The sequence below is a fragment of the Monodelphis domestica genome, chromosome 3 (genome assembly GCF_027887165.1).
Source record: "Monodelphis domestica isolate mMonDom1 chromosome 3, mMonDom1.pri, whole genome shotgun sequence".
In the NCBI taxonomy this organism is placed as follows: domain Eukaryota; kingdom Metazoa; phylum Chordata; class Mammalia; order Didelphimorphia; family Didelphidae; genus Monodelphis; species Monodelphis domestica.
The window spans coordinates 397,346,079-397,373,923 of NC_077229.1; the positions used below are offsets into that span (position 1 = coordinate 397,346,079).

At 38.3% G+C, this 27,845-nt stretch overlaps 1 protein-coding gene across 1 annotated transcript in view; it reads left to right on the forward strand.

Annotated features, from left to right (window-relative positions):
• Window positions 1-12,716: 12,716 nt before the first annotated feature.
• Window positions 12,717-27,845, forward strand: part of SLC6A3 (solute carrier family 6 member 3) — a 97,681-nt gene continuing 82,552 nt past the window's right edge. Inside the window, exons 1-3 of the mRNA XM_001369509.4 lie at window positions 12,717-12,882; window positions 15,840-16,155; window positions 24,596-24,727. Of these exons, the coding sequence (XP_001369546.2) occupies window positions 15,900-16,155; window positions 24,596-24,727 (388 nt within the window). The 5' untranslated portion in view covers window positions 12,717-12,882; window positions 15,840-15,899. The remainder of the gene's footprint in view (window positions 12,883-15,839; window positions 16,156-24,595; window positions 24,728-27,845) is intronic.

The following is a 27,845-nucleotide window of genomic DNA, read 5'->3' on the forward strand; positions in this document are numbered from 1 at the left end:
GATTATTTAAAGACAAAGACATAGACATGTAAGTATAAATAGACACAAATCGATATATGTATAGAGACAAAGATATGCAGATAGAGATGGTTAAGTAGATATATAGATAATGTCTAGTTAGAGATTTACAAAGAGGTATTACTTTAAAGCTTCAAGGAGCTTACATTCAAGTGGGTGAAGATGTTATATTTTCTAAAAGCTGAAAAGGGGAGGGATGGTAGGGGAAGTCTTGCAAAAGGTTGCCTGAAGAGGAATGAGTCATGACTGGCATAAACGTTCTCCTTAAATGGAGGCTCTAGGAGTACTCATGCAATCAATTTTAGATAATTACTGGTTAAAGGAAAGAGAGGAGAGGAGAACACAGTCATTGAATATATCAAAATCAAGGTCTAATTTATACTTTAAAAATATTATATTTCATTTTTGATGGCAAAAATTCCCCATCTCACCTCCCACCCCAATCCTTTCCCCAAATTAGAACAAAAGAAAAGCAAAATCCCTATAACAAGCAAGGATTCTATAGTAAAGCAATTCAAATGTCCAAATTAGTCATGTTTTTAAAAAAAGTTTCATTCTGTATCTCTGAAAACATCTCTCTCTCCAGAGGTGGGTCGTATATTTCATCATTGGTACTCTGTAATTATGGTTGACAATTACACTGATCAGAATTCCTATTTTTTTCAAAGTTGTTTGTTTCTGTCATATTGTTGTCACTGTATAAATTGTTTTCCTGGTTCTGTTCACTTCACTCTGTATCAAGTTCATAAAAATCTTCCCAGGTTTATATGAAACCATTTTCTTCATGATTTCTTTTTTTTTTAACCCTTACCTTCCATCTTGGAATCAATACTGTGTATTGGTTCCAAGGCAGAAGAGTGGTAAGGGCTAGGCAATGGGGGTCAAGTGACTTGCCCAGGGTCACACAGCTAGGAAGTGTCTGAGGCCAGATTTGAACCCAGGACCTCCCATCTCTAGGCCTGGCTCTCAATCCACTGAGCTACCCAGCTGCCCCCTCTTCATGATTTCTTAAAGCATAAAAGTATTCCATCACATACACACACATATGTAAACTTGTTCATATAGTCCCCAATTTAAAGGCACTTCCCAAGCACACATTCTTTAACACTTCAAAAAAGTCAATAAATATTTTTAAACATCTTTGGTTAGAATTTGTTTTGCTGAGGACTAATCCTTCCCATAAGGCAGCTAAGGTGCTCAATGGATAGAGTGCTAGGCTTGATTCAAAAAAAGTAAGTTCAAATATGGTTTCAGACACTAACTAGCTATATGACCCTGGGCAAGTCACTTAACCTCTGTTTGCCTTAATATACTAGAGAAGAAAATGGAAAATTATTCCATTATCTTAACCCAGAAAAACCCAAGGACAGCACTGACATGCTACAGTCCATGAGGTCATGATAGGCAAACATGACTGAACAATGATAACCCATTCCTTAATCTACTCTTCCTCTAATTCCCCCTTAGGTTGTCTTCCTTTTCTCTCCTCTTTTCTTGTTAGGTAAAATATTTTTCTCTATTTATATATGTATGTGTGTATTCTTCCTTCCTTTGACTGGGTCAGATGAGAGTGAGGTTGAAGTGTCAGCTGCACCCTGCCACCCTCTCTTTCTATAAATGTCAGTTTTGAGCTCTGATTACATGGTTTCCTTAACTTTCCTTTCCCTTCCCTCCCCATTTGCCTCATGGGTCTCTTCCGTCTTTCCATTCCTACGGTCAAGACATAACAGGACCATTCCTAGGCCTTGTCTAATTAGAATCCATCCATGATACTTGCTGAGGATATGGTTCAAAAGGGACAGAAGTGGCATATTCTTATATTAGAATATAAATAGTTTATCCTTCCTTTATCATTGTTCATTTGTATCTACCTTGTGATGTTTCTTTTAACTGCTGTCTTTGAACTTCAAAATTTCTACACAACTCTAGTTTTTTCATAAAGAATACTTGAAAGTTCTCTATTTAATTAAAAATCTATTTTTTTCTCTCTATCATTATGCTTAGTTTTGCTGAATAAGTTATTCTTTGCTATAAGCCACTATCCTTTACTTTTTGGATTTTCATATTCTAAATTCTCTGCTCCTTCATAATAGTAACTGCTAAATCATATGTAATCCTAATTATACCTTTTTTTGTACACCAATTCTTTCTTTCTGGAAGCTGGCAGAATTTTTTTCTTCAACCCAGAAGATCTGGATTTTGGCTTTGATGTTCATGAGAATTTTCAACATAGGATTTCTCTCATGATTCTTTCTATCCTTTTCATTTCTTCCTTGCCCTTAGGTTCTAAGAAACTGAGCAGTTCTCTTTAAAAGATTTATTGAAATGTGTTATCTAGACTCCTTTTCTGGTCAAAATATTCAAATAGTCCAATGATTCTTAATTTTTTCTCCTCAATCTATTTTCCAGGTCAGTTGTTTTTGCAATGAGATCCATTCTATTTTCTCCCATTTCTTTTTTCACACTTGTGACTTTGTTTTGATATTTCTTGTTGTCTCATGAAGTTATTGACTTGTCTTTGGTCCATTCTGATTTTCAGGAAGTTTGTGGTTTGAACAAAGTTTTATATCTCTTATAGCAAGCTATTCGTTTGCTTTCCAGTTCTTTGTTCTATAGCTTTCATTTCTTTTCCAATTTTTCCTTAAGTGGTCCCATTTCATTTATTTTAAACATGTTAAGCCTTCTTAAAAAAAAAAAACTCTTGCTTCCAGACTTTTCCAGGAATTCTACTTGAGTTTGTGCCCAAGTTCTACTTGAGTTTGTGCCCAAGTTATGTTTTTTTCAAAGTCATTGTTTGTATCTTGAACATCCCTGCCAGCATTATAGTGGAGTTCTTTTTTTCTCCAGCTTACATTCAGTTATGGGACTTGATATTAGGGTTGAGCTTTGCTATACTTCTTGAGGGAAGATCTGGATTGATCCTGTTATTTCTTTCTTGGGCTTGTTGTTTATTATATATATATATATATATATATATATATATATATGTGTGTGTGTGTGTGTGTGTGTGTGTGTATATATATATAAAACATCGCATGTATAATATAATTATATATTATATCTAAAACTATTTATATATGTTCAAATATATATATATACATACACACAAATATGTAACTGAGCATTGTTTTACTTTGAGGATCTCAATAACAAGCTGGAGACCCGCAAACTTTCAGGGCTCTCAGAGTGGCCACTCTGGTCCAAGCTTTGCTGGATTCACCCTCTATCAGCCAGCTAGAAATTTCTGTTGGTCCAGAATGGCAGAATTGTAAGCTCGCCTTTACTCTGGAATTCCTGTTTTGGTTATTTCTCTGAAGGCTGGGCTAAAAGGTAGAACTAGAATCTGAGCTAGTTATTCCTGAACTTCTTCTTTTCTCTGGAGCAAAGTTCCAGAGCCTCCTCAACCTCGATGGATACTCCTGAGCCACAGGTCCAGTCTGCCCCTGAATCTGTGACCTACAACGGAGAAGTGGGTGACAAAGTTGCAAGCTGGCTCTCCTCCGCATCACAGTGCCCCAGTACAAATCTGGTGATGCTCTGATATGGTCCAGGACATCTTTACTTTGTGTGTATCCTCTTCCTGGGTATTGGACTGTTCCATTCCGGGCCCCATTCCCAGTATCTTCTCATCTCTCTTTTTCTTTCCCTAAGCCGATTCATGGTGAACAACAAATGATTCCCTTTGGCTTGTTCTAGATTTTTGCATCAGGGTTTTTCCAGTATCTTTGCCAAGAAAACCCCAAAAGGAATCATAAAGAATGAAATATGACTGAAATGACTGAGAGGGGAAAAAAAAGTCCTGATATAAAAAAAGTCCCAATTTGCTCCTGCTACCTTTCAAGGCAGCAAGGTGGATAGAGGGAGTGGATAGAGGGAGAACCAAGGGTAAGAAACTTGACTTGAAACAGATACTTACTAGCTATGAAGCCTTGAGTACAGGAATTTAAATTGCTGTCTGCCTCAGTTTCCCCATCTATCAAATTGAGCTAATAATAATAGCATCTGCTTCCCAAGGTTGTTCTAAGGTTAAAATGAAATCATATTTGTATAGCTCTTTGCAAAACTTAAAACACTATATAAATGCAAACTATTATTATGGAAATGAGATTTAAGTCAAGGGCAGCTAGTTGGTACAGTGGCTAGAGGGTGCCAGTCTTGGAGTCAAGAAGATCTGACTTCAAATCCAGCCAAATCCAGACACTGGCTGTGTGACCCTGGGTAAGTCATTTAATTCTGTTTATCTTAGTTCTTCATCTATAAATTGAGCTAGAGAAGGAAATAGTAAACCACTCCAGTATCTTTGCCATGAAAACCCCAGACAGAGTCATGAAGAGTCAGATTTGATTAAAACTACTGATTAGCAACTAGATTTTTTCTTTTTTCTTCCAAATTTTACAAAGCCAAATAAAACAAGCATTTCCATATACAAAGGGAAAAAAAGATTGTATGTATATGAAATCACAAATCTCTTATATGCCTAGCTTACTTTTCTTTATAGCTACATAATAAATTCTATCTACAAGTATCCCAGTCCCTGAATCACAGAAGGTATTGTCCCAGAAACCCACGTTCATACAAATTAAGTCCTTCCTGTTTTCACTTTTCAGTTCCTTCTTTGGCAAGGTAACATTCACAACTTATCCTTCTAGTATTAACTTTTTAGCTGTGTTCTCTTGGTTCTACCCATTTCACTGTTCATTATCCCATTTAGTTCTTTCCAAGTATATATTTTTAATTAGCCTGCTCAGCACCAACTAGATGTCTTTCATGGACAAAGGGTCTCCTTCCTGCTAAAGAAATTCAGCAAAATGCCATGGAGCAGTGGATAAAATTGACTTTGGTAGCAACATTCTAAACATAGCATGAAAAAACCCCAAAGTACAAAGGTACCTTTCTTGTCTGTGTATAATGTGTGATGTGGCATGCCCTGCTTCCAGAGAGTAGAAAATTGATTTTTAAGAAGTTAGAAAATGGGAGGCAGCTGGGTAGCTCAATGGATTGAGAGTCAGGCTTAGAGACAGGAGGTCCTGGGTTCAAATGTGACCTCAGACCTTTCCCAGCTGCGTGACCCTGGCCAAGTCACTTAACTCCCATTACTTAATCCTTAGCACTCTTCTGCCTTGGAACCAATCCAAAGTATTGATTCTCAGGAGGAAGGTAAGGGTTTAAAACAAAAAAGAAGTTTAAAAATGATTAGCAAATAGAAGCATTGTGGATATACCACTCACTCAAGAATTGTGACTATGAAGAAATAAAAAATAATGGAGTTCTTGATAAGGATTTTAGGGTCAAGGACAGGTTTGCTTGTTTGTTTTCTCTCCTAGACCGGGGAGAAGTTGTCAATAGACAATGAACCCCTTGGAGGAGAGATCCAAGTGATGTGGGAGAGGAAAAAGATAAATATAGGAGTAAAGTGCTCCGGGCATGGGAAGGAATTGGATCTACATATCATAGGGATTAGCCAGGGAGAGGAAGAGCTACTTCCTTTGAGACTGCAGAGAATAATTCATAATAATAGATGACCTTTATATAGTGCTTTAAGGTTTACAAAGCCCTTTACATACCTTATCTTATTTGATCCTTACAACCAGCCTGGCTGGAGAGAAGGAGAGTCACATAAAGTTCAGTACTACAGGTATTAGCTACATGTTATTATCTTGGGCAGCTAGACAGTTCAGTGGAAAGAGGGCAGGACCCCGAATTAGGAACATCTGAATTAAAATCCTGCCCAGACACTTACTATCTATGTGACTCTATACAAGCCACTTATCTGCTGCCAGCCTCAGTTTCCTCAACTGTGAAATGGAGATAACAATAGCACCCACCTCATAGGACTGTTGTGGGAATCAGATAATACTTGCAAAGCACTTAGCAAGGTGTCTGGCATAGAGAAGACACTTAAGTGCTTGCTCCATTCCCTTCCCTTCCATTTTACAGATGAAGAATCTGAGGTTCACCAACATTAAATGGGTTCTTCATGGGTCACACAGTGAGCCAACATTCAAGCTCTATCTGTCTAAGTCCAGAGCTGTTTCCTTTACATTTACTATCTTTAAGTATGAGTAGATGGTTGCAGAGATATATTCAGATGAAAGTTCTTGCCAAGTTTGGTTTTGTATGTGTATAACCAATTCTTCACTCCTTTCCCTCTCTCTTGTTGAGTAACTAGGACAAATCGTTGGTCTTTCTCCATACCAGTTATCAGCCCTCCCCACTATCTTTGCCAAGAAAACCCCAAATAGGGTCATGAAGAGTCTGCTATTGAATAACAAGGAGATGTGTTTCATGGGCATAAAGTCTCCTTCCTACTCAAGAAATTCAACAAAATGTCATGGCGCAGTGGAAAAAAACAGGCTTTAGAGGCAATATTTTAAGCATAGCACAAGCAAATCCAGATTAAACAGGTCCCACTTTTCCTATGTATGGTCATAGCTCCTCAGTACCCCTTGCTCTGGAATCCTTCCCTCTCTGCCTGGAGAGAAGGAAGTACCGACATCTGGAGACTCCTTCCAGATCTTCCATTTGAAGAAGTCACCGTGGGCAGCTAGGTCATCATTTCCCCTATGAGTGAAGTCTTTTGAACTTGAGCATGCCCATACTAGTGACCTTCTCCCTTTCCTTCTTAGCTTCTTTTGATGTGTTTTCTTTCTCCGTTATATTGTGTGTGTTTTTAAGAACTCTTAACTTCTGTTACAGAGGCTGAAGGGCAGTAAGGGCTAGGCAATTAGGGTGAAGTGGCTTATCCAAGATCACACAGCTAGGAAGTGTTTGAGGCCATGGCACCTCCCGTCTCTAGGTCTAGCTCTCTGTCCTCGGAGTCACCTAGCTGTTCCTTATCCATTATATTGTGAACTCCTTGAGGGCAGAGACTTATCTTCTTCCTTCCTTGAATCCCCAAAGCTTGGCATGATGGCTGTATAATAGGCACTTAAAAATATCAACTGGTATGGAGAAAGAGGATAGACTTGTAGAGGTGATAGTAGTGATTGTGGGAAGAGAGGGCTTCTGGATGGATTTCCTCACACCTTCACAAAGGAAGTAAATAATCCCCTTCCTTGACTTCTCTGAGAAACTCTTGGATTGCTGGCAGTGCATCATGAAAACTTGCTATCCATGGGAAAGGGAACAGTAGCAAGGCAGGGAAAAGTAGGGGAGGATTCCTTTGAGGGGAAACCCCTGTATTAATGTTATGACTAAAGATCTGCCTATATCTTTGGGATAAAGCTTTGCTAAAGGATTTCTGTTGTGGTTTCCTCCTTTTCAGAATAATAATAGCTGGGCAAGTCACTTAACCCCCTAGCCCTTACTGTACTGCCTTGGAACCAATACATAGTAATGATTCTAAGACAGAAGGTGGAGGTTTTTATAAAACAGCAATAGCTAACATTTTTACAATACTTTAAGTTTTGAAAAGCAATTCACATACTATTTCATTTGATCTTCATAAAAACCCTGACAGGTAGATATTATAATTATCCCCATTTTACCGATGAAGAAACTGAAGCAGACAGAGGTTAAGTGCCTTGCCCAGAATCCTACTGCTAGTGTCCAAGGAAGAATATGAACTGTGATCTCCCTGACTTTGAGTCTAATACTATCCACTACTACTTCAGAAGTATTATTCATTGTTATGTGCAAGTGGGGAGAAGGTCTTAGCATACAAGTGTAGTGCCATGAATATATTGTCCCAGGTTCTCTGAGTGAGGGCTAGTAGCCAAGAGAGTGAGAATGAGTGAATTCATCAAGCATTTATTCAGCCCTTCCTCCATCTAAAATATTGTGCTAAGAACTAGAATACAAATGGAAAAGTAAGACAACCCTTGGTCTCAAAGAGATCATATTCTAATAGGAAAGACAAAGCATATGGGATGTTTCAACTCCAGTAAAATGGAAAGGTCCCATGGTCCTTACGATTCAATATCAAAGAAGATGGCAGTGTGGATTGAGAGCCAGGCCTAGAGACAGGAGGTCCTAGGTTCAAATCTGACCTCAGGCACTTCCCAGCTGTGTGACCCTGGGCAAGTCACTTAACCCCCATTGCCTAGCCCTTACCACTCTTCTGCCTTGGAGCCAATACACAGCATTGACTCCAAGATGGAAGGTAAGGGTTTAAAAAAAAAGAAGATGGTAGTGACTCTTCTTTAATGTCATTTTCACTGATAAAATCATACCCATCATTGATTGATAGTGCTAACGTGTCAAGAATTTTCTTTTCTTCGAGGAGATTCCAATCAATTGAGGAAAGGCTGAACAAATTGTGGTATATTTGGTGATGAAATACTATTGTGCTATAAGAAATGATAAGCAAAATGATTTCAGGAAAAGCTGGAAAGATTTGCGGGAACTGATGTAGAGTGAAATAAACAGAAATGGAAGAACGTTGTACATAATGACAGCAATATTGAACAATGATCATCTGTGGAAAACTTGGCTCCTCTCAGCAATGCACTGATCTGAGACAATCCTAAAAGACATGATGGGGAATGTTCTCCAGCTCCAGAGAAAGAACTGTTGGGTTTGTCTTTCACATCAGTGTATTTGTGGTTTTATTTAGGGGCTTTGGTTTTGTATGTTCTTACAATAAATGGCCAATATGGAAGTGTGTTTTGCTTGATAATAAAATAAAAAGAATTTTCTTTTTTGAACCTTCAATAAATGTGTCTGCAGCACCTGTAGGAGTGGAAAAATCTCCAGAAACTCATCATCCTTCAATATCAAATCTGGCTCTGAAACATATACCTCCTTAGTACCCCTGCCCTTGAAAAGACTTTCCCTCCCTCTGATTAGAGAGAGTGAAGAAGGGACATCTGGATACTCCTCCCACATCTTTCATTTGAAGAGGTCACTCCAGGCAACTATCCCATCATTTCCCCCATGACTTCTATCCTCTGAATTTCATCATAATGCCCCACACCAGTGACCATCTCCCTTTTCTTTTCAGCGTCTTTTAATGTGTTATCTTCCTCCACTATACTGAGAGTTCCTGGTGGCCAAGGACTCTCTTGCCTTTCTTTATATCTCCAGTGTTTAGCACAGTGGCTGGCACATAACAGGCACTTAATAAATATTTAGTCCGACTGATTGTTAGTTTCCAGACTGCATCTCCAAAGGAGTTGCTTCCTTGGATAACTAGACTAGAAAGACCATTATTCCAAAGGTTCTTGGATTTAGGACCCCAGCCTGGGCTCCAGAGATGGTACTGCTCCAGTACGACTAACCTACCTGCCTTACAAGTCAAGACAGCTCCTTACACAAGGCATACATGCCAAGTTGACCTCTCCCAGTAGTCTAGAAGCTCCTTGAGAACAATATGCTGCCTTGTGGATGCACAGCACCTAGCATAGTGTCTTTAACCTACTAGACACTCGAAATTGATGTTCACATGTTTATGTAATGCACCTAACTTTCCATTCCTATCTCATATAACTCCCAAGCTCTCTTTTCTAGTCAAAATGATCTGCTACCTACTGTGATAGAAAATATTCCATCTTTCCCTTCATAATTTTGCCTGGGTCTCTGTGGAATGCATAGCCTTCTCCTCTCTTCTGTCTTATGGAATTCCTAGAATCCTCCAAAGCACAACTCAGTGAACATCATGAGACCTTTCTTTATGTTTTTTTTTAAACCCTCACTTTGCATCTTAGAATCAATACCATGCCCACATAGGGGAGGGAGAAAGAAGTCTTATTGGGCTGCTGGACAAAGGGGTGGATGAAGTGAACAAATGTCCTCAGTACAGGTGAAGGGGGGAGGGGAGTGGCCCAAGTGCTCTGCTCTCCCCCAGTTCTGTCACCTTCAAGCTGCCCACGTTACTCCTCTGTGCATTCCCATTGGACTGCTGGGTAGAGTGGGTGATGTAAAAAAAAAGTCATCAGGTATGATGGAGAGGGAGAAGGGAGCAGCTGCACTTGAGTTCCTTGGTCTTTCTAGTAATGAATTCTTCAGGGCAGCTCTCATGGCCACAAAGAGTGCTCTGTGTGGCATTTTGGGACCCATCACTCAGCTAGGCAATGGTGGTTCAGTGACTTACCCAGAGTCACACAGCTAGGAAATGTCTGAGGCCTTATGTGAACCCAAGACCTCCCATCTCTAAATCTGACTCTCAATGCACCCAGCCATCTAGCTGTTCCCACAAAATCTTTCTTAACCAAAAGACACTCTCCTTGAAATTTTTTGGTATTTTCTTTGAATTTGCTTATTTGTACACATTCCTAACCCCCCTTCTCTATACCTACCAGAAGGTAAGCTCTATGAAGGCAGGAACTGCCAATTGTTTATGCCCAGTGCTTTGCTTGCAGTGGGGTTTAGGCTATGTTTGTTGAATTTGAATTGATTTGAAGATATGTATGTATGTATTGCAAAGTAGAAGGAAACTCTCTCCCCTCTAAACCAGCTGTCTGTTTCAGAGTTCCACTTCAGCCCTAGTGACTCCAGGCAATTCAATTAAAACCTTCTTGGAAAAGACAGTATCCAGCCATCGCAGCCGCTGCTAACAACCAGTCCTCCAGTCCAATTCAGTTAGCCACACGGAAATAGATAGCTTAACTATTGAGGGGACGCTTCCTCTTCGGCAAACATCTTGGAGCATTGGGCTAGAAGGTGGTGGGGCGAGCAAAGGCAGGAAGGACGCTGCGCGTTTCCATGCCACATTGTGCTCCCACTTTATCTGCTTAGAGGAGGGAGTCTGAGTATAGAGCTGCTCGCCAGCCTTTCAGTCAACTTGCTCCACAAGCACTCTAGTAGGGGCGCCCAGCTAAAAGGAGGAGAGAGGAGGAAAGGCAATCCGCGCACCAGAGCTAGAACAGCAGCCGGAAAAGAAAACGGAATCGTGGGTGGGTCACGGAGTCCGAATGGGGACGGAGAACCTGACTTCTGTATGGAAATATTCTGAGCTGGGACGCTGAGACTGTGCTCTGAAGGGTCTGACATGCGAGGGAACTCTGGTTAGCTTCAACGCAAACAAACATTCGTGAGATTTTCCGGAAGGTAAGTGCCCAGGAAGGGTCGTGCTCTCTCACTCCCTCTTTGCAAAAAGCTGCCAGATGTGCCCCAATCCTATTGGATCTTGTACTCCGGCTACTCCATATTAAGTTGGGGGGGGGGGGGGGAAATAAAAGTTAAAAAAAAAATCGGAACTCCTGGGGCAGTCTTTCCAGGAGTGCCATTCCAACTTCTCGAGCCAGGTCAGATAGGGCCCAGTGAAGTAAGCGGTGGGTTGGTGGAAAGAGTACTGGAAAGACTTGAAAAGCTCTAGTTTTGACGCTACCACTACCATTTGTGCTACAGGTGACTTTTACCTTAGCCCAGTCACCACAATGGACTTTCTTCTCTGTAAAAGGAGCTTAAAGGTGCCTCCCAGATATAAGAATCTCTGAGTCTGGAGAGAAAGGAAGATACTAGAGAGAGAAGAATCAATTGTCTAAGTCAGACTTTTGGATTCAGATTTGAATAGAACTCACAAATGAGTTTTTTTCAATTTATACATTTTTAGAGCACCGTTTAGTTTTTATTAAACACAAAAGACAAACTGTTTAGTGTATCAAGATTCTCAGACTTGGCGGGGGGGGGGGGGGCTTTATAAATAGCTAAAATATATAAAGCATTTTAAGTTTTGAAACTCGCTTTATGTACATTATTTTATTTGAAGCTCAGGACAATCCCAAGGTACTATTATTTTTTTTTTTTAATGAAGCCACTTAGAAAGGTTGAAGACATTATTCAGGGTTACATAGCTACTAATTAATTGTCCAAAGTAATTTTCAGAAGTCATGGATTTATGGATAGAAAGAACTTAGTCATCTATTCTACCCACTCCACCCCCATTTAACTGTTGGAAAAATTGAGACCCAGAGAGATTGTAATTTACCCTAGGTCACCCAAGGCATCCTCCTGCCTCCAAGTGCAGCCCTCTTTCCTTTAGCTCAATCTGCCCACCTTGTTAGGCAAGTAGGAAGTAGGCTTCAAGGAAATCCATCTATGCTACTTCTTCATCCTTAGCCCAATATCCCCCACAGAGACTGCATACTTTTTCATATTTAGCCTAATCCTCCCACAAACCTTTCACCCACACAAACTGGACCGATGGGCCAAAACCCTGAGACCTCGGGCTAAAAGCAGAGGGGAGGTGGTTCAGCTACTAAGACTCAATTTCCTAGAGGACTCTGGAAGACCTTAGGGAAACCGCACTGTGGTCAGGAATTTCCTAGGACCGGTACATGAGGTCAGGGCTTCAGCTGAGGGGCTAGAAAACGGCATTTTTTCCCCCCTAACGCGGAAGTAGGACCCCGTTCTAGCTGGTTCCCTAAAATTTTAGGACTGAACTTTAAGGCAGGAGTCCTCCTGCATTTGCCACCACCTCTGGGAACAGGGTGCAGGCGTGTGCCGGGTGGGCTAGCCTTCACTTCTCTCGCTCTAGCTCCCCCTTCTCCAAAAACCAACCCTTTCCCGGGGAGGGGAGGGGAAGAAGAGCGAAACGGAGTGAGGAACACGGCCTCTTGAGTTCAGTGTTCCTAGTGTAGGAGCTTGACTTGGGACCCCCAGCTAGCGAGTCGGAGGTCAGAAGCGAACTATCTTGCTCGGTGGGGAGGGAGGGGAGATTTGGCCCCAAGAGTGGAGAGGGAGGAGTGAGGCGGGGCGGGGCGGGGCCAGAGGGAGGACTCTAGGAGCCCGGAGCTCTAAACCAAGACAGAAAGAAACATTGAAGTCCCAGAGAGTCAATGGCTGGTCCTGCTGACTCTTGTCTTCAGACAAGTCTGCGAGGCAGCCCGGCAGACTTGGAAGCCCTTCCATGAAGGTGAAACTAAGAGAAATCAGTTGAGTATTTGGAAAATAATTATCTGGAGGACCAGCTTCCTCCACAGCCAGGTAAGGAAGAGACTCGGAGAGGAGTCCTTGACCCCTGCTAGGGCTTTAGGTACCCACCTGGCAGCACCTTAGAGAACCTATCACTCTATCCCAGGGTCTTCCGACTCCATTCCTCTTCCCACGCCCCCTCACCTCTGCCCTCACAGCCCACTTTTACCGCTGTCCATTCCGGTCAGCGCTTTCCTGGTCAGGAAGAGAGACTTTGCACCCATCTCCCCCCAACACCCCTGCTTGACTTAAGAAGCGATCTTTCCGTGATTGGGGAGTTAGGGCACAGGGAGTCCTTTGGGATAGAAGAGCGCTTACCAGTCTCCACGTGGGTTTGAGGGTGAAGTTCAACAAAGGCAGCGATTTAGAGAAGAGGCAACTAGAGACTAGCAAATGGAAAGCACCCCCATCCACCATCCCTGAAAAGTAATGTTGTAAAGAATTAGTATTGAACGTACAACTCGGAATTATTGAAAAATATAAAGGTGGGCACTAATTGGGCTACCAGAGATCAATTAGACAAATCTTTCTAGGCTGTTTTTGTAGATTCTTCGACCCTGGAATAAGTGAAGAGACGTCTTTGTTTTGCACTCCCGGAGTTTGAAGTCAGAGTCAGTCCCTTCTCAACCTCCGAAGAAACTCTTTTTTTTTTGGGGGGGGGGGTATTGGAGCCTCTGCCTTCTGGGGGACTGGGACTCCACTGCCTACCTCCCCTTTGCAACCTCGTTCTTCTCAATCCTGCTTTTTCTAAGCTGGTGAACTGGGAATAGCTGCTGGAGTTCTCAGAGCATATGCCATGAGAAAAGGAAAAAAAAAATTTAAAGGGAGACCATAAATCGAGGGGAAACGATCCTGTCCATCTTTCCCAGGGCATTTGCTTTTTATTTTTTTAAATTCCTTAAACCAGTAGGTCTTTTCAGAGTTCGGTGCGGTCCACACAGTGGGAGGTCAATATGTTTGTTGATGTTGGTTTCATGTCACGATTCCTCCTTTAGAGAATCAGAGTACCTGACAGTACATAACGAGCCTAGTTCGTTTCTCCCAAAGACATAAAGGGACCTGTGGTCGGCAAGCATATCCCCCAATAGACGTACAAAAAAATATATAATTTTCTCAACAAATACACTGTCTAAGGAGCTTTGTAAGAAAGATGATTCATTGGGGACTAGGGTGGAGTGTCTGCTTTATGAGAAAGACTATGCCTGGCTGGAGAGGTCTTTGCTTTGGTGTCATAGTACCCAAGGAAGCCAAAGGAAAACGTGTTCAGTTTCTCCTCCCCCTGCTGAATTGAGTGGAGAGTAGTCTCTCTTTAGAGGGCAATCAACTAGGTTCTTCCAACCATGGCACTTTATCCGAGAGAAAAAACATAGCTTTCCCAGCTTTGGCTTTGGGAATTTGCGTCTCCCTACTTCCACTATGTGCTCTGTGTGTAGAAATGGATGTGTTTACCTTTCATTTCAAGTTCAAGTAGATGGCTGAAGAAGAAGCAAATCAAATGACCTTTTACAAAGCCTAAATGTCAAAGCTTTGAAATCTATGCAGATTAATGCCACCTTCTACTGGGTTCTTTCTTAGATATTTCTGAAAACAAATGCATTTTTAAGCCACAGAAATCCAAGAAGTCTCTTTGCTGGATTTGCCCTGGGGGAAGTCATGAATCAAACATTGCAAAGTATTTAACAAAAAAGGAAATAATTGACATTAAGATAAGATAATTTCCTTTGGAAAAGAGCTGCAGGGAAATAACCACTTCAGAGCTGATCATCATGTTTACATCATGTTCTTATGCTGAAGAACTTTACATGATGAGGCATGAATGAAAAGGATCTGAGTCTGGAGTGGGCAGACATGGATTCAAATATTGCCACTTGACTTTGAAACCATAAAGAAGTGAGAACTTTTCTAGACTTCAATTGTCTCATATTTAAAAAGAGACTATTCCAGTGAAGTTGGAATAGATGACTTCTCAATATCTCTTTGATCTTGAAAGCTATGATCTTGATTGGAAATTTAAATAAATAGAAATTTTCACCCAACTTTTCCTGTTGGATTGCAAATATTGAAAAATGTATAACATTTAGAATGGCTCATAGTGTGAGATATTGCCTTAATCATGGCTAAAATTGAGATTTCTAAAGTTAGTGCCCTTGTAGTACTTTATAAAGAAATTTGCTTATATGGTAAATCTCCTGAATGCATTAAATGTTTCTGATTTTTCTCTTTTTGAATTGGTAGTTGATATTATAAATCATGAAACCTTATGGACATTTCCTAGATATTTGGTAGTTGGGCAGGGAAAGTTTTGGGAGGAAGAACATAAGAAAGCTTGTATATTATATGTTATATCAGTTGACATTCATGGGAAAAGGTCTGATGATGTCTTTGATTTTGTGTTCTGCAGCTAGCTACATTTTACATCCATTTTAGATGATCTTGCTTGTTTATATTTCCTTTACTTTTTAGAACAATGATAAGATATGCATATATTATTTTAAAGGTTTGCTGTTGCGTGATTTTGATGAATATCAAATTACATTCAATAAACATGTTTTATTATTTTCAATATTGGACCCAAAACAAGGGAAGTTTTTGGTATTAAAACACCAAATTAGAAGAATGACACGGTTTTTAATGTAAGGAATATATCCTTATTTTTCATCCTTTCTCTTTAGGTATTTTTTGAGCATGATTCTTCATTATCTATTTTTTTTTTACAGAGTGGGATAAGTGTCACAGTGGGATAAGAATCACAGAATATTAGAGCTGAAACAGACATAGGAGACCACTATAGTAACTCATAATGTAAAATCCTACTCACAGTATTTTAAATTCATTTAATCATTTACAAAAGAATGTATGTACATTGAACCTTTGCAGTAATATATGGTATATCTACAATTGGTTCTTGCCTGTTCAATGATTTTGCTTTACTTTTCTTTTTTTAAAAAAAAAACATTGATGACCCACAGAGAGAAGCTGAGAAGCTTCATAATATTTCATCATTCTCAAGTCTATCCCCAGTGGAACAGATGTCTTCAGTGGTGGCCCCAACTAAAGAATCCAATGCCATGGGCCCAAAGGAAATGGAGCTCATTCTTGTTAAAGAGCAAAACGGAGTGCAGTTCACCAATTCAACCCTCATTAACCCAGCCCAAACCAGCATTGAAACAGAAGAAAGAGAGACATGGAGTAAAAAGATTGACTTTCTTCTTTCCGTGATTGGTTTTGCAGTAGACCTTGCTAATGTTTGGAGATTTCCTTACCTCTGCTACAAAAATGGAGGCGGTAAGGCCCAGCACAATACATTTTTTAAAATAACTATAATGGGTATTTAATGTATAAGAGTAATTAAATAGAAGACCTTCGTGAGTTTTACAAACTTTGTCAATAAAAATAATGCTATTTGAATGGTGTAATGGAAAGGACACTGGACTGGATGCCAGAAGACCTAGGTTCAAGTCCTAAATTCAGCACTAACGTTGACCAAGCCCCTTTACTTTGGGGAACTATGTGTTTCTCATAAATAAAATGGCAGGGAAGAATCTGGTGATTTGTGGGGTTCTTTCCAATTTGAATGCTCTGTAATTTTATGAAGCTTCAGGCCCACTATCAATGGGGCATATATGAGAGTATTTTTATGTAACAAATGGCAAGGGTGCTTTGAGCTATAGGAAAGAGGATGGTTATGTGATGATCAGTCTATAGTCTTAGAATCTCCGATTGTTAGAAATAAAAAGAACCTTACAAATCATTTGGTCCAAAGTAGGAATTTTCCAGATAAACAATTTGAAAACCAGATTAAAGAAATAATTTGTCAAAGATCCTGCAACTGGCTAATAGGAGATCTAAGACAATTTTGATTTATAAAAATTATTGCCCAAATTTTATAAAATTGGAATAATGTACAACTCATATAGATTATAAGTAAAAATAATCAACAAATATTTTTAGATATCTATTATGTGTCAGGTATTATGGTAGTACTTGGGAGACAGAAAGTAAATAATCTCCACTCTTGTGGAATATCAGAAGTATTCACAGAACAAATATATGCAAAATAATATTAGGTAGTTATATACATGGTAAAAGTTAAGGAAGGAGGCCACTAGCATTTGGGTGGAATGGGAAGTGTATGAGCCACATCTTGAACCTAAAGAGAGGTCTTGTGAAGCAGAGGTGAAGAAAGAGCACATTTTAGGCATGGGGAATGGCCAGTGCAAATACGTGGAACAGTGCTATGAATGAGGAATGAAGAGGAGGCTACTTCAATTGAATTATAGAACGCAAGAAGGGAAATTATGAATAACAAGAATAGAAAGAAATATTGGGTCAATGTTGTGAAGGACTTTAAAAACCAAGTTGTGGGTGAGGGGTGGGGAAGGCAACTAAATGACTCAGTGAAGTGAGACCCAGACCTAGAGACAAGAGGTTCTGGGTTCAAATCTCACCTCATATACTTCCTCACTGTGTGACTTTGGCCAAATCACTTAATCCCATTGTCTAGCCTTTACTATTCTTCTGCCTTGGAACCAATATTGATTCTCAAACAAGAAGGTAAGTGTTTTAACAAAACAAAACAGAGGAGTTTATATTTTATTCAATAGGGAGTCACTGGAGTTTTTTGAGCAGAGGAGTGACTTGGTCTAATCTTTATTAAAGGAACATCATTTTGACAGTTGTATGAGAATTGAAGCAGAGAGTTCAGTTGGGAAGCCAAACTGTCCAGGCAAGAGGCAATGAAGGCATAAACTAACATAGTAGCTTTGGGAATAGAAAAGAGTTAGACTCCAGGAATGTTGTGGAGGTTACACAACACAAGATTAATTACTGGTAAAGTGAATGGTTGATTATATAAAGATCTACTCTAACCTGTAAAAGTATATGAATGAAAATTAAAAGTAGTACTTTGCTGTATCATCATCATAGCTAGCATTTATATGATGCTCTAAGGATTGCAACGCACTTTGCAAATATCTCATTTGTTACTTATTACCTGATTATCTCATAACTCTGGAAGATAGGTACAATTATTTTCTGCATTTAACAGATGAGGAAACTGAGTCAGACAGAGGTTGAGTTGCCTTAACTGACATAGCTTAGTGTCTAAGAACGAATTTGAACTCAAGTCATCCAGACCTCTAAATACTGTGCCATCTAGCTGTCTGCCATAAATTCAACTTCAAACTAACTTATAAGCTCTAATACATGTTCATTAAAATTTTACATAATAATAATTATATTTGCCTACTTCGAATCAAGGAAGAGGCATGGTGTAGTGGGAAAAGCATTGGATTTTTCCAATTCTACTCCATTGTTTATTACCTATCTGGCTTCCTATGGTTCATTTAACTACTATATCCTTTCAATTCTACCTTCCCTATATCTCTTATATATGGCTCTTCTCTCCTCTGATACTGATAAGATTCTAGTTCATCACCTCACACCCAAGCTATTACAATAACCTATTGGCTCCTCTCCACTCCTCAAGTGTCTCCTCGATGCAGTCCAATCTCCACTTAGATGTCAATATGATCTGCTCAGATCTGACCAAATGCCCTATTCTATAAATTCTAGTGGCTCCCTATTACCTTCAGGATCAAATATAAAATCTTCAGTTCTGTTTCTGAAGCCCTCCATCTATCCCCTGGTGCCCTCCTGCTCTTCCAGTCTTCTACCTTCCTCCTCTTTATGTGTTCTATTATCCAGTGACACTGGCCTCTTGGCCGTTCCTTGAACAAGAAACTGCATCTTCCAATTCCAAACTGCTCTACTTCCTCATCTCTGCTGGTCCCCTAGTTTCCCTGGTTTCCTTCAAGTCCTTGTTAAAATCTCAGTTACAAAAAATCTTTCCCAATCTTTCTCAAAGCTAGTGCTTTCCCTCTAAGACTATTTTGTGTGTGTGTGTGTATACTGTGGGAGGATATAGAATGACATACAATTATACATATATTTAGCTATGTATGTGTATACTTTCCTACACATAGATCCATATGTTGGATATATATTGGACATATATCCATATATCTAACCTACACACACTTAACCATACTCATATATGTACACATATGTGTGTATGTATATATATATATATGCATATATATGAGAGTATTGGGGTTTGGGTAAGTTTGGGTGTATATGTACAACCATCTTGTTTGTATGTAGTTGTTTAAATGTTTCTTTCCTTCATTAAACTCCTTAGGAGTATGAACTGTCCTTTGCATTTCTTAATATTCCCAATTCTTGGCACATAGTAAGTCTCTAATTAATACTTATTGACTCAACTTGACTTCTTTGACCCATAGTTTCCTCATATGCAAACTGAGAGTTGAACTAGTTATTCTAAGATCTATTTAAGTCCTATAATTCTAGAAACTGGGATCCCCTGATTCCCAGGACAAGGCTGCTTCTACTATTGACTATTATGGTAGAAAGTACCAATATAGGTACAGTTTGGGGGTATGGAACTAAGCTAACCTACCTCTCAGAGGGACTGAACACTGAACTTGACTTCATTGCTAAGGCATAATAGCTAGTTGGGCAGTTAGGTGAAGCAGTGGATAAACTGCAGGATCCGGAGTCAGGGAGACTCATCTTCTTGAATTCAAATCTAATCTCAGACACTTACTAGCTGTGTGACCCTGAGTGAGTCACTTGACCCTGTTTGCCTCCGTTTCCTCATCCATAAAATGAGCTAGAGAAAGAAATGCCAATCTACTCCAATATCTTTACCAAGAAAACTCCAAATGGGGACACAAGGAGTTGGACACAGCTGAACAATAACAATAACCCATTTAACCAATGAAGCACAACCATTAGTTGTATGTGTGTATGTGTGGGTGTGTGTATTATAAGATTAAAATTAAATATCCAAATACTCCAAGTATTATTTTTATAAGATTTATTAATAAAGTAAACAAAAAACAAAAAATAAAGTAAACAAAAAAACAAAACAAAAAAGTAAACAAAAAAAAACAAAGTAAAGGGAAGTAAAGTGAGAGTGTTTTTCCAGCTGTGTTAGCAGGAAAAAAGACCCCGAAGGTGTGGTTACAGAAACTTTTAACAACCCAACATAAAAATGTATGTGAGGATGCAGAGGAAAGGAATTCTGGTGAATGTAGTCCTAAAATTCCAACTACACAGGGTGTATGCATATTATTTTAGTCAGATATTTCAAAGCAATGAGAAATACAGGTGTTATATAATTCTAATGTGTCCTATTTTACCTTTAATCATAAAGGTTAATTTATATGATCATATTCAAGCCAATTTGATATGAGAACCACAGTTTTAAATTTTATTTTATTCTAGATTTCAAAATAGATGTGATCACCCTTTAAAGTAATGACTCTTATTTTTATTTAAAAGAAAAATATGCAACTTTATTTTTAATTAGAATCCCTAAGGGAGGAATACATTCAAAAGAGCAGATATACAAGATCCCCTTTTAGAATGAACCTTCAATTCCAACTGGACTAAAGATTTAAGGGCCAGTGATATGCTATGCTATTTTAGGTAGATTAACTAACCATTTCCTTCAATTTATCATCTGTATTGCAGCAACTCTATTTCTTTCTGCAGTTCTATATTGTAAACCAGCTTAATTCAAGCTTTTCAAAGAAGATTCCCTGTTTCTTGGCAGTCATGGTCATGATGATGATGTTTACAATAATAGACTAGTAGTAATAACTGAATGATGTTTAAATTACACTTCAAGATTTGAAAAGTGCTTTATGTATAGTATTTCATTTGATTCTCACAACCCAGTTAGATAAATATTACAGCTATCATCATTCTGATTTTCCCAAGATTAAAAATTGGAAGCTAAGGGTTAGTTTCAACTGTGGAGTGTCTTCTGGGAGTACCACTTTATCCTTCAGTTGGTATTGTGATTTAGGTCAAGAAATACCAGTTATTTATCTAAATGCCAAGAAAGAACCCCTTGGAGAACTACCCCTTACTTCCCTATGCTTGTAGTTATCTAGTGAGAAAATTCATGCCATTGCTCTGATTTGATACTACAGACTCATCACTGCACCCCGGAGGTCAAGAACCCAGATCAACTGGTACTTCTCTCATGCCATGGTAGGCAAACTGTCAACTCCATTTCCCCTTTTCCCTGCCATCTAGTAAGGGGAAAATCCCTTCCCTCCACTATTTCTCCCCATAAATCCATCCCCATCTACCTCAATCATTAATATCCACTATCCATATCGTCTTCTCTCTTCATTTCAAATGGGCCCTCCAGAACTCCCACTCTATTCTTAATGGACTCTTCTTTACCTTAGATTTCTCATAAAGATGTACTTATTCTATCTTCTGGAGAAAACAAACTCCCTAAAAGACACTGCATCCCTGACCATCTTCCCTAGTAGGAGATGTGTTTTCTCTCATGCTACCCAACATCCTAGACCAGGAAGAAGAATAGACACACTCATTGCTTCCCACTGCCATTTTGAGACTTCTTTTCACTATTACTGAGCATCTTGTCTTCCTTTGGGGTTCAGTCAATCTATCTGTGCCACCCATCCACAAATAGAGGGCAGAATTGTAAGCCACAAAGAATATTGCATTTTGGAGTCAGAGGATCTGGTTTGGAACCCCAGTTTTGCTACGTGACTAATCTTGGAAAAGTCCTCTAAACTCTCTGGAATTAACTTCTATAAAATGAAGAAGCTAGACTAGATAGACCCTAATATTCCTTTTAATTCCAAATATATGATTTATTAGTCTCTAGATCATTCTCTATCTTATCTCAAGGAAGTTACTACCTTGCTTACATTCTTCCTCTTCATCCAAATATGTGTTTTCATACTCAAATACCAACATCCAGGTTCATATGCTTTCAAGCATCTGGACCTCCCAGTTCATGACTTATATCTTCACTCTACTTCAGTTGCATATAGGAACGATCATATCACCTATAATTGGACTACCGTCATTATTTTTCTTATGTAATTCTTTTGTGTGATAATAAACCATTTCCTTTCCATTCCATTCCCTTCCTCTGTCTCACTTTTCAACTTATTTTTTAACCTCACTATAACCCTCCATCCCTCTATCTCACCCTGTTCATTTAATTTATCATTCCTATTCTGGCCTCACTTTTCTTTTTTTATTCAAAGATATTTTATTTTCCCAATTGCATACAATAACAATATTCAAAATACATTTTCTGAAATTATAAGATCAAAATTGTCCCCTGCCCTTCCTTCCCTCTCCTCTCTCAGACATGGTAAGCAATTTGATCTGAGTTATACATGTATTAGCATGCAAAAAACATACTTTCATGTTGGTCATTATTGTAAGAGAATACTCATATAAAACCAAAACCCCCAAATAAAACCATAAATAAACTAATGTGAAAAATACTATGCTTTTATCTGCATCTGAATCCAATAGTTCTCTAGAGATAGATACCATCCTTTTTCAGAAGTCCACAATCATTATATTCCTGAGAATAGCTGTCTTTCACAGTTGATCATCTTAAATTATTGCTACTACCATGTTCAATGTTCTCATGGTTCTTCTCATTTATCTCTGCATTAGTTTACGTAGGTCTTTCTACCTTTTTCTGAAACCATCTTGCTCATCATTTCCTATAGCATAATAGTATTCCATCACCAAAGTATGTCACAATTTGTTCAGCCGTTCCTCACTTGTTGGACATCCCCTCAATTTCTAATTCTTTACCATCACAAAAAGAGCTGCTATATTTTTATACAAGTAGGTCCTTTCTCTTTGTTCATCATCTCTGGTACATATACCGAGCAGTGGTATTACAGTATTAAAAGGCATGCACAGTTTATGGTCCTTTGGGCATAGTCCCATATTGCCCTCCAGAATGGGTGGATCAGTTTACAACTCCACCCACAGTGCATTAGTGTCCCAATTTTGTCACGTCCCCTTCAATATTCATCACTCTCCTTTATTGTCATAATGGCCAACCTGATAAGTAGAGGGCACCCCTGAGTTGACCCAATTTGTATTTATCCAACCAAGAGTGATTTAGACCTTTTTTTTATCTGATTATGGAGAACTTTCATTTCTTCATCCCAAAACTGCCTGTTCATATCCCTTAACCATTTGTCAACTGGGGAATGATTTGTATTCTTATAAATTTGACCCAATTCTCCATAAATTTGAGAAAGTAGACCTCTATCAGAAAAACTTGCCACAATTTTTCCCCCAGTTTGTTGTTTCACATCCAATCCTGGATACATTGGTTCTGTTTGTACAAAAGACCTTCAATTTAAGGTAATAAAAATGTACCTCTTATAATGCTCTCCTACCTCTTGTTTGGTCATAAATTCTTCCCTTCCCCCATTGAGCTGCCAGATAAATTGTTCTATTCTTTCCTAATTTACTCACAGTATCACTCTTTTCTAAATCAAACACCCATTTTGACCTTATCTTGGTAAAGGTATGAAATATCGGTCTATACCTAGTTTTTGTGCATACTGTTTTCCAGTTTTCCCAGAAGTTTTTGTCAAATAGTGAGTGCATATTCCAAAAGTTGTGATCTTTGGGTTTATTAAACACAAGACTGCTAAGATCATTTATCCCTGTTTACTGTGTTCCTAATCTATATATAATTTACCTGGCAGGTCAAGTTAAATAGGATATGTGTTGTATAGTTACACAGTGGAAAATTTCCTATGGAAAATAAATTTTTTCATAGTCTTTTAGACAATATGAATATGTCTATTTTATCCACAGTCATTCACAATAATATCTAACTTTTTAGAAGTACCAAAACATCAGATTTGAAGTCCTAATTCTATCATTCTCATTTCTCATTTTCTTATTTTGTGTTTACAGAGTGCTCTGAGAAGCATTGACTGGGTAACACCTCAAAACATATCCATAAAGTCAAAATGACTGAAACTATATTGGTTGTGAAATTACATAATTGGCACAATAGAGTTCAATGAATTACTGAAAATCTAGATGATGTTCATATGTGGTAATGGTCATCTATAGAAGAGGTGACAAACTTAAAGCCTATTGGCCACAACCACAAAACTCTCAAGTGCTACCCAAACTAGATTAAAATATAATTGGGAAATATTTATCAAAATAACAATAACATGTAGATAATATTATTTGTGGTTCTCTAAGTCAATATGTGGCCCCCAGAGATCTGTTTCTATTTGAGTTTGACATCAATGGTCTACAGGACAGACCCTATGCTCAAGACACATATGGTTTGTCCCAAGCCCCCATCTCCACATACCAGTAATATTGCACAGATTTCCACAAGTCCCAGAAAGTCTCAGTCATAGAATATCTCTCCAGTGACCTAACTTCATGAGAATTTTCAGTAATTCAAATTCCTCTTCATTTCTATGCCTATATCTGATATGGAAACATAGCTGAGACCTCCAAATCCCAAATAATTTCTTTAACAACCTCATTTACTGTTCATTCAGCATGATATAAGGGAATGAGTGATGACCTTAGAATCGATGGTTTTGATGCTATTTAACACTGTCTCACATGAACTATATGGCTATCAGCAAGTCACATAATTACCTCTCTGATTTTCAATTTCCTCAGTTGTAAAATGAGGACAAGAACTCTTGTAATACCTACTTTACAAGATTGTTACGAAGAAAGTGCATTTAGTAAACTTGAAAATGCTAGAAAAAGTGAGCTCATTGCTTCAGTGTTGGAAAGTTTAGCATATCAATCACCTTGGTGATCACATGTTATCTTTCCTTTACAGGTGCTTTCTTGGTCCCATATTTGTTTTTCATGGTGATTGCTGGGATGCCACTCTTCTACATGGAATTGGCATTAGGACAATTCAATAGGGAAGGAGCTGCTGGAGTCTGGAAAATCTGTCCAATATTAAAAGGTAAATGTTATAATTCTGGTAATGGAATGATTCATGATCATGTAGAAGGAAGGAAGGAAGGAAGGAAGGAAGGAAGGAAGGAAGGAAGGAAGGAAGGAAGGAAGGAAGGAAGGAAGGAAGGAAGGAAGGAAGGAAGGAAGGGAGGGAGGGAGGGAGGGAGGGAGGGAGGGAGGGAGGGAGGAAAGAAGGGAGGAAGGGAGAGGGGAAGGAAGGAAGGAAGGAAGGATGGAAGGGAGGGAGGGAGGGAGGGAGGAAGGAAGGAAGGAAGGAAGGAAGGAAGGAAGGAAGGAAGGAAGGAAGGAAGGAAGGAAGGAAGGAAGGAAGGGAGGGAGGAAGGGAGGAAGGAAAGAACATTAAGAAATGTAAGACTTAAAGGAAGGAAGAAAGGAAAGAATTGATTAAGAAATGTAAGACTTAAAATTAATACTTAATAACTCCAAGTATTATATTTTATAAGGTTTATTAATAATCACTTGAAGTAGAAAAAATACAAGAACATAAGTAAAAGCTTGAGTAAAGCCAGCTTTCACAGCCTGATCAGGGGAAAAGAGAGGGAGGGCAGAGCTACACAAAACATATCCTGCCTACATTAGCATATAAAGTGAGAAGGAACATGGGAAGCTAGGAAAGAGAGTTCTGGGGAACAAATCATAATTACATAGTACTTATGGTGCAGGTACTATTCCAAGTGCTTTTAATACAAATACAAGCAAAAAGAAAGATAGTCCCTTTCTAAAAAAAAAAACAAAACTTAAAATAAAAAGGGGGAAGATAGCATCCAAAATAGAACTGAGAAGAGGGAAGGGGGAAGAAATTGAAAGTACTAAATGGAGGGAGGCATGATTTAAAATTCCAGCAGTCAGAAACAGGACTAGGAAAGGAAAAAAAGCTAGCTTGGGCTCATCCACAAAATGAAGACCTCAGGAAGAATTTACCAGTGGGAGAAGAGAGAAAGCCTTTCAGAGATATTTCAGGTCATAAGGGTGGTTGAATAGTTCAAGTCAAAGATGATCCATGTGCTGAGGTAAGTATCTGGATGATATAGTCACAGAGGCATACTTTTGAAGTAAGAAATAGGGCCAAGAAGCTATTTTACAATTAACAAAAATATCTAATATTTATCTCTGTAGTAGTTCAAAAGAAAGAATTTTAATCTCATTTTCCATATATACTCAATCATTTCGATCTTATTTTAAAAGTCAACATCTCTCCAAGACTCTAGTCACTAAGTTTTAAAATCCATATCAGTTTTGTTTATATGGATATTGTGAAAAAAAAGGTAGATGTGACAGTGCATCAAGTTAGAAATATTCATTTGTTATGAGTTTTTGTTGAACTTTGAAGCAAAGCACCATTTGCTTCCAAATCTCCTAACTATACCCAGAACCTTTTAATGAACTCTGCTTCCCAAAAGTAAAACAAGGGAATCAGGACTACTGGGGAGAGAACCAAGAGGGGTATTCCCAGAAAAGAACAATATAGAAGGAAAACATGAAGCAGAAATAATTCCTATTTGGTTAGTACTCTAAAGCATTAGCTGACCACAGTAGAAAATTGTCTGATAGCTACCTTAAACCTCACCACAATCTTAAAAATTTCACTGCTTCCAAAGTACTAATGCAAGGATCAAAAGGGTATAATGGAAAGAACATAGGGTTTAGAATCAAAGATCCTGAGTTTGCCACTTACTTTTGCATGACCTTGAGTAAGTTATTTTCTTAATTTCTGTATATAGTACTTAATTTTATTTATTATTATTATATATAATATATATTATTATATATTATAAATTAATAAAGTACTTAATTTCTGGGTCTCAATTTCCTTTTCAATAAAATGAAGGGTTTGGACTAAATGATCTCTAAAATTCTCTTCAGTTCTAACCCCTATGATACTATGTTTTTATTAGTGATGGAAACATCATTTATTCCAAAGATAAGTCAATAGATCAGTCTAACAACCACCACCAATCCCAGCACTACTTTCACTTGAATTAATGATCTCCCAATTTGCTGAATAATGGCTGCCTGAGATTATCTCATTCTTTGTCCTTGAAGTAGAAGACATTTAGAAGGCACCCTCTAGCAAAAATGGGGATTGTTCAAAGAGCAATATGGATATTTACTGAGAAGTTCTGAAAATTACATGTGATGGTCAGAAAAGCAGAGAGGCACATGGTAGGAATCTGATGAATAGTGGCTCATGTGTCGATTGCTTCTGTCTAGGATTCTATTCTTCAAGTTAATGATCTCCACTTTCTTAAAGAAATCTGGCATGGTTTTAAAGCCCAGCCTGGACACTTTTCTCTGGATGCTTGTCAACTGAATCTATGTACAGAGATCCAGTTCACATCTCAGGGGTTATGGGCACACAGCACCCCTATGATATGAAAAAGCAGCGCAAAAGGTTTTGGCCCTCCCTTTGTGCCAGAGAAATTGGAATTTTAATTGTTAATGGTGATTACAGTACCTTATTCTAGAATTTTGGTTAGTTTAGTCACAAGCTATATGTAGGTGATAAGATAAGATAAGATAGCTCTACATTTCTAGCCTTTGTATGTGTCATCTACTGGTTTTCTTATTCTTTTTACAACTTTTTACTTACTTTAACTTAAAAAAAAGGAATTGTACATATTAATGGTATTAAAAGAGAAAATATGTTGGTATTATACAATACTATACATGTGTTTTATGCACTTCTGAGTTTTCTGTCATCTGTACTCAATCATCTGCAATTTCCACAAAATTGCTAAAAAAAACCCATTTAATTTACTTTTTAATTAATTAATTAATTAATTAATTGATTAGGTTGACTATACTATAAAAACCATAAATATATGCAACTTTTTAAAAAGTTAAAATAAATAAAATGTTTTCACTTTTATTTTATATTTCTTTCTCATACTGTATTTTTACTTAACATTGACCTACATATAGCTTATGATCAAATACTTCGCTGAAATTTTACAATAAGGTACTCTAAACACTCCATAAAAGAAAAAGAAAAAAATTCATACCTCTCATCTGGTACCAAGGGAGGGCCAAAAAAAATTTATGCATATTTTCCAGATCTTAGGACATCATGTCCCTAGCCCCTAAGATGTGTAAGAGATATCTGT